General features: G+C 32.6%; 1 protein-coding gene across 1 annotated transcript in view; it reads left to right on the top strand.

Moving 5' to 3' along the window:
- The window catches only part of LOC106471685 (short transient receptor potential channel 6-like), a gene marked incomplete at both ends in the record, with an annotated part of 24,185 nt that overhangs the window by 9,227 nt on the left and 7,380 nt on the right, over positions 1-7,578 (top strand). Inside the window, one exon of the mRNA XM_013932301.1 lies at positions 3,670-3,824. Coding sequence (XP_013787755.1) covers positions 3,670-3,824 — 155 coding nt within the window. The remainder of the gene's footprint in view (positions 1-3,669; positions 3,825-7,578) is intronic.

The raw sequence follows: 7,578 nt of genomic DNA, 5'->3' as shown, positions 1-7,578 counted from the left end.
TAATTCACGTCTCACGTGGCCAACAATATTTTGTCCGCATACATTCAATTACTCGTTCACTTGTTGCGTCACATTGTGAGCGTCTTATATATACCAGACTACCCTCAATCTAGTCACGTGACCTCGCTGACGCAACAATATGATGTTCAAATAGAAGTCCACTGTATCTCACTATGACTAACGTAAAAATATGCTTACAAGTTCATGGCTAATCAATCGAGTAATTGAATATATGCGATAACTAACACTTATCCAAATAATTCATTAAAACTATTTCACTGATTCACTGCTAGTTATACCAACTGAAAATGGAACTTACTTAATACTTCACTAATTCTAATATTTATAATCTACTCTAGTGTCTCGATATTCACCTAATTTACTAAATTGTTCATGTCGAACTTAAAAGATTCTATATATTATCGGCCTGTTTTGATAAAATTTTCGATCTTAAAGTTTTTTATCCCCATAGCTGACATCTTACATGAAGCATTGAAAATGTAGACTGTAACAATAAGTATCATTATATCTAGATATTTCACAAAGTCTCTTGATAATTAACGTTCACGAACAGCCTACGTATTTTAGGGCTACTTTTATAATCTTTCTAAAAATGTCGTCATCATTATGTTAGAAGATTAATTAAAACATTCAAAATATAGCTTACAAAAACAGTAAATTAAAGCACATTGTATAGCATTTTTTCGTCAAACTCACTACTAATATAAATTGCCTTTATCTTTCCAAATAAACTTCGTCATTGATGAGGAAAATCACTAACCATAAGATTAGATGTTTGTCAGGTTTCGAATATGGGCTGGAATTATTTTAATAGGTGTCTATGACTTGTTGGGAATAAATTCGAACAATAAATGGACAGCACACAATCAACTTGTTTTAAAATAATATATTCAAAGCAAGTCAAACGTATGTACAAAAATTCTTTACACTACAGAATATCACATTTGTATGTAAAGCTCTAAATAATTCTCTTTTCTTGTCAAAAGTCCATACAAGCTGGTTCAGTTATTTGAACCCAATTGACAAGACGAATTATTTATTTTATCACAATAGAATCGGTGGGTTACCGCAATTTTATACAGAGCTCTAAATAATTATCCTTTACGTCAAAAGTCCACACAGGCTAATTTAGTTACTTTAGAATCCAAATTACAAGACGAATTATTTTTCTCTACTCTGTTTCTCACTGCGCAATCTGCGATAAATTCACTTACGTTACTCTGTGGGTTTCCACAGTTGTATCTCGAACTTTAAATAATTGTCTTCTTTTTGTCAACCCCCCCAGTGGCACAGCGGTATGTCTGCGGAGTTACAACGCTAAAATCCGGGTTTCGATACCCGTGGTAGGCACAGCACAGACAACCCATTGTGTAGCTTTGTACTTAATTACAAACAAACAAAACCTTTTTGTCAGAGTCCACATAGACGCGTTTAATTACTTTAGAACACCCTTTGACAAGACACATTCTTCTTCTTATTTTTATTTAACATTTAACTCAGGGTGCACCTTGTTAATCCACATTTCTTTACTATCCACACTCCACAAGATGTTAAAGTGTTCTGAAGTGACATTTGTGTCACAGTCCCGTAAACAGTGGTGAAGGGAGTGCAGATAGTAAAGACATGCTCGCACTAAAGAAAATTTGTGGATACACAAAATGCGTCCTGAATTTAAAGATAATCAAAAGCGTCACCTTTGCTTCTCCTTATCAGTGTTAAACTGTGAAACTCACTTGAAAACATCGCACGTTACGGCTAAACTAACAATCACGCAATCTAACTTCACTTTTTCTTACTTATATTCTTTTACTTAATTTATGCTCACTTGGTCGCCTATATAATACATACATACATTACCCAACTGCAAACTACGAGACACTATGATGTAACAATACTCACTTAAGACAACGAGAAAAATACAGAAGGTTCGACTTAAAGTGACGTCAAATTATAACAATTGAACTAGACACACAACGTACAACTGTTACTGAGTTAAATAATGAAATTTGTCATAACTATCGCCTTTTAAAATAATTACTTTTAAAACTTTTGTTATGAAAACTAAACAATCATTAAGTACTAACGTTACCGCTAACTCTTGAGCTACTTCTTTAACTAATAGTGGGATTGACTGTCACTTTAAAATGCCCCCGCAGCTCAAAGGACGAGCATGTTCAGGGACAGGGATTCGAACCAGCAACCCGCAAACTGCAAGTCTAGCATCTAACCACCAGGTACAGGGACAGCTAAGCTTAAATAACTTTAACATGACACAATATCCTAACATACACATACTCACATACACTATTGGGAATAATTATAGAAATGAAATGGATGTAAAAGGCAAATAATATAGAAATACCAATGCTTTATCGTGTGAAAATGAGCTCTATCAGAGTACAGTCATGTATGTAAAGTTTACACTGTGACTGGTTGTCATCTAACCAATCAGAAAGCGTCAAACCAGTATAAAACCTATATAAGTAAAAGTAGTCACATTATGTTCAGAACAGAAATACTGAATGACAGGCATATAGAAATCTAACTTTAGGCTCAATAAGGGCATTCCATGAGAAGAATTACTCCATTTTGAGTAGAAACTGTATTCAAGACTGAATATATTACATGAAACTGGCACTGTTAATAATAGAAGAGGTTGAGATAGAAAAGTGAAACTCCCCAAAAGAGACGTTAGGTGTCTCAAGGTATGTAATTTTTGAAACATATAATGGTCAAGTAGAGATCTTGCCAAGATCTTGCTGCAAATATAGGTGTGAATGTTTCTTTGACAACAGTAAAATATGCGTTAGAAATGGTTTCAATGTACGTATTTTTACTCGAAAACCTGCTGCTAAGGAGCAGTAACCAAACAAAATGTTGAAATGGACATGGAACCACATACAATGTAATGAGCAAACCTCAAGGTGTGTGCTCTTTAGATATGAATATAAGTTAAACATTTTCAGCAATAATCATAACAATATTTTTGACGGCTGAGAGGAATACATGTCGTAGTCTACAATGAAGAATGGTGGAGAATCAGTACTCATCGATGTTGATGATCTGCCTGATGGCTACTTCACTTCTGACAACCACAGACAGTTTTCTAACAGGAGCTCATTGGATAGGAATTCGTCTTCCAACAAGACAGTGATTCAAAGCATACAGTAAATCTTGTGAAACAACACCTTGGCGGTGAAGAGGACGATAGAACGCTCAAAACCATGAATTTGTCTGCACAAAATTGCGATATGAACATTCTTGAGATTGATTGGGTTTATCTGAAATTCATAAGATCAAAAACGAGACCAAAAAACTTAGCTTATATGCAGTATAGGACATTTAGGACAATATTACACAATCTTACATTGATAACATTGTAAGACAGTATAAAAGTGAATGCTCTGTGTAAAGCAAGGGGGTCACTTTCAAAAATTCAGTGCGTTGTACAGCTTACTCACTTATCTATTGCTTTTGTGTGACAGTCTTTATTATCATTAATAAATTCGCCAGCTACCTGCAGTTACTCATTTTACAACTCCTGTATGAGTATCGCTTGTGTGCTTCTGTTTTTGTTTCCAGCACATGGATAGATAAATATACCAAACATTTGGAATAAATATTAATTCTAATTTATTTGATTTCCAGAGCCCAAGAACCGAGCATTTCTGATTACACTTACAGCTCAGAATTCTCTGAAAGAGTCAATCCTCTGATGTTGGCTGCTCAACAGGGATCGTACCATTTGATTCGCCTTCTGATTGAGAGGGGACATTACATTAGACGCCCTCACATTCCTTCGTGTAATATATACTTTCTAAATACCGTAGTGTTTTGATTCTGTATTATAATTTATTAATTTAACTCTTAATTATTTATTGCTCAGGATTTAGGTACTCTAGGTCAATTAATTAGGTGTCTTTAATTATGATGTGTTTATGTGATTAATTATTTGTTGGAATTATACAACAAATAACTAAAATGGAAATCATTTGGGATTATTTCCCCCACGCTTAAAAGTTATAATTGGTGTTTTTGAGTTTTATTTGCAGATAAGGTGAATACCATTGGGCACACCTGCCTTCTGCTACAAATTACCACGATTAAAATGAAATTTCCCGGTTATTATATAAACTGAAACTTATATAACATGTTCTTGATGGGATTTTAGACCTTAAATGTTTTAGTATGGCTTAGAGTTACAAAAAAATAAATATTGATTATTTTAGTACTGTTGAAAAACGTTATTTACGTTCTCATAAGAATATTCTTTATTTAGAATGTTTTGAAAGAATCTAGGTTTATTTTCAAGTCATAACATGGTTTTTAATCGTAAAGTTTAATCGCATTAAATTCGTAAGTCAGAAAAAACATAACTCCAGGTTTTTAAAGATGAGATTAATTACAATTATGTTAGGTAAGTTTTTGCATTTATAAGATTTTTTTATTAGCTTTTAAAAGCTGTTTCTGAGTTTGACTTTCTATATTTGAAAAAGTTTGTTCAAAAGAAATGCTTCATTGTAGATTTAATCATCATAGACTTTTGTTTATAAATAAACATTATGATGTTTCAAATTTATCTCCTTATAAACTTAATGATGTGTAAAATAGAGAATTTGCACATGGGTTATCCATAGACGTTTTCCTAAGACATATACTTTGATATCTGTTTTTTCATCTTTTGAACTTACGTTAACACGCTAGGGAAAGACTTTTGATACAAATAGAACTTATTTTAGCTTCCTTGCATTGCCTTTAAAAAAAAACTACAACTAAGAAAGATATTTCACAATCTATCTCAAGAAGTTTATCAAGTTCTTATTAAACTCGAAAACATACTGACTTAGGTTTAAGAAAACCATAGAAAGGGAAACAAGATAGTAATCATAGATAAAAACCAACCATATCTATATAAATAATACGCTTGGTTTGTCTGTCCGGAACTTTTCTCGCAAATTTCTCAATCAAACGCTACAAATGTAATATTGTTAGAAAAGCTTTTGTTCGATGAGTTCAGATTGCATATTGGCTTTCCATTCCGAATCACCTTACCTGATTTTTACTTTGTCAAACTTTTTGATGCAATGAGTATGCTACATGTTGGCAATATGTCGTTTGTCGTCATGCGACGAGTGGCTTCGATTTCAACTTTAGTTTTTTTATTTGCAAAGTATTTCACACAAACGACACTTAACCTGCATGTAATTATAAAAACCAATTTAAATTACACTAAATACAATTGCTATGGGCTTTCTAGACATATTTTGGTTTTAAAATACGTATAGTTCGTTGTGAACACGCATTCAGTCATTTCTGCATACTCAGCTAAGTTTGCCTTCATTACAATTTTATAATTACTTTACTTTGTAATAATTTAGTTTCAATTCGTTTCATAGGTTGTATGAAACCTTTTGGCTATTTTTTACTTTAGTACGGGTTTTAATCTTCGTTTTTTTTATTTCAACTCGTTAAACTCTATCATACACTAAACGCTCATAACTGTTTCATTCTCTGTAAACTATTATAAATACTATTACTATACTTTGTTGTTTGCTTTACGTGTAGTTTTATTAAATAAACTTACGTGCATGTAGTTTATTAAATAAATCTACATCTACGTGAGGTTTTTGTCTGACCACATAAAATAGACCAGGGTTTATCGATCTAACACATAATATCTGGAAGACAGTGTAGCTTAAATGCTGTGCGTGAAAATGATAGTATAAGGAAACTTCAAGTGAAGGGTAGGGAAACTACCACAAATGTTTTGTGGGTCGCAGCTAGTATTAAAGGATAGTACAAAATGTTTGAAATTAATTAAATAAAGTGCCAACATACCTACAAAAGAAGTAAAATACAAATATAGTTACTGCACTCAAAAACAGATAAAATTAGACTAGTTGGTTCTTACAATAGAATAATACATGGTTTTCCAAAGTTGGATGTTATTGTAAGGCCATAAAACAAGCAGCAATGTATAAGCTGAACCAACATGGTTAATGTTCGCCCACAGCTTCTAAAAGAGTAAGTTGAAGCCGAAAATTAATCAAGTTAGCTCAACTCATATATTGCTGCTTGTTTTATGACTTGAAATTTTTTGTAAAAAACACAATTTTCACATATTGGCGCTTGCAATAATAAATTATCGTGTTTTTGTTTTGTTGTTGTGAATTCTCTGTTGAGTATACAAGAAAGGGGTATACTGTTAAAGACAGCTTTAAATATTTCGCATTCTGAAGAGAACTTGAAATTCAGTCAGAATGGGTACTTATGTAGTCTTTATATGGAGTCTTTTAACACTGACACTAATATTGTCCTACAAGTGACTATTAATTTTTGATGAAATTCTTTTTTTCATTTGTTCAGACGTAATGAACGGACATTTTATGTATATGTTTTCCAAGATGAACTCTTTTTGCAGTTAGATGATTATATTTTGTAGTTAATGAGAACATTTATGATAACATTTGTGGTGTTAGTATGCGAGTTAACATTTTTACCAGGTATGGTTAACTTGTTCTTGAGTTTTCATTACAGACGATATCTTGATGATTACTCTATTATTTTTCAGTCACAGAGCCACGTTGATGAATCTTTAAAATATCTGAAAAGCAAACAGTTTACAGCTGAATGACAACAAAGATATAATTTGCCATTCTAGGGTACATTAATATATAAAAAGCAGGATACCTTTGAAGCAATTGTATATTGTAAACCAATTTTTTTTCTGGACTTTGTGATAATTTTAGTAATTTTCATTCTAAAGCATTGTAAGTGAATTTAGTTTGAAGTTAAGCACAAAGTTACACAATGGGCTATTTGTGCTTTTCCCACCACGGTTATCGAAACCCGGTTTCTAGCTTTGTAAGTCTGCAGACATACTGCTGTGCCACTAGGGGGCATCCACAGATTTAAATTCAATGTATATTGAAAACCTTTGTAAGAACATAAAATTTCTTTCATTTTAAAAATCTAATACTGAAGTATTAAATATTCGTTTCTGAGCTATAAATCTGCGTTCCTTTCTTTTGATGAGGAAAATGTGGACTGCCAACTCGTATAAAAAGGCTGCATGCTTGGTAAATTGGATAATTAATCAAGACCTGCATTACGTTTTTACAAAATGTAACATTCCTATCACTAACTGGAACTTTGTTATAGCTAGCAGAACTGAGGATATAGAACTTATTGATAATTCGAGAGATTTTGATAATTGCAAATTGTCCAACTTAAATTAAGAAGAAAATGACGACATCACTTCTGAATTTTAAGGTTTGTGGTAAAATTTTTATGTCACTGTATATTTACGTTCAAGATCTCAAATACATGAACGCAATATATGTATTGCTGTTTGTATCACTTAATTCATGTTAATTATAAGTTCGATACTCCATTATCATCATGCTACAAACTTCATACGCGTTATACGGCTATGTGTTTATCCAGTGTAAATGTGAACAAACTATTTTTCCTTGATCCCCTGCCCTCCAGTGGCACAGCGGTATGTCTGCGGACTTACAACGCTAGAAACCGGTTTTCGATACCCGTGGTAGGCAG

Source organism: Limulus polyphemus, unplaced genomic scaffold (genome assembly GCF_000517525.1).
Source record: "Limulus polyphemus unplaced genomic scaffold, Limulus_polyphemus-2.1.2 Scaffold4788, whole genome shotgun sequence".
Taxonomy (NCBI): domain Eukaryota; kingdom Metazoa; phylum Arthropoda; class Merostomata; order Xiphosura; family Limulidae; genus Limulus; species Limulus polyphemus.
Note: the sequence above shows the minus strand (reverse complement) of the source record. Positions and strands in the feature narration are given on the sequence as shown.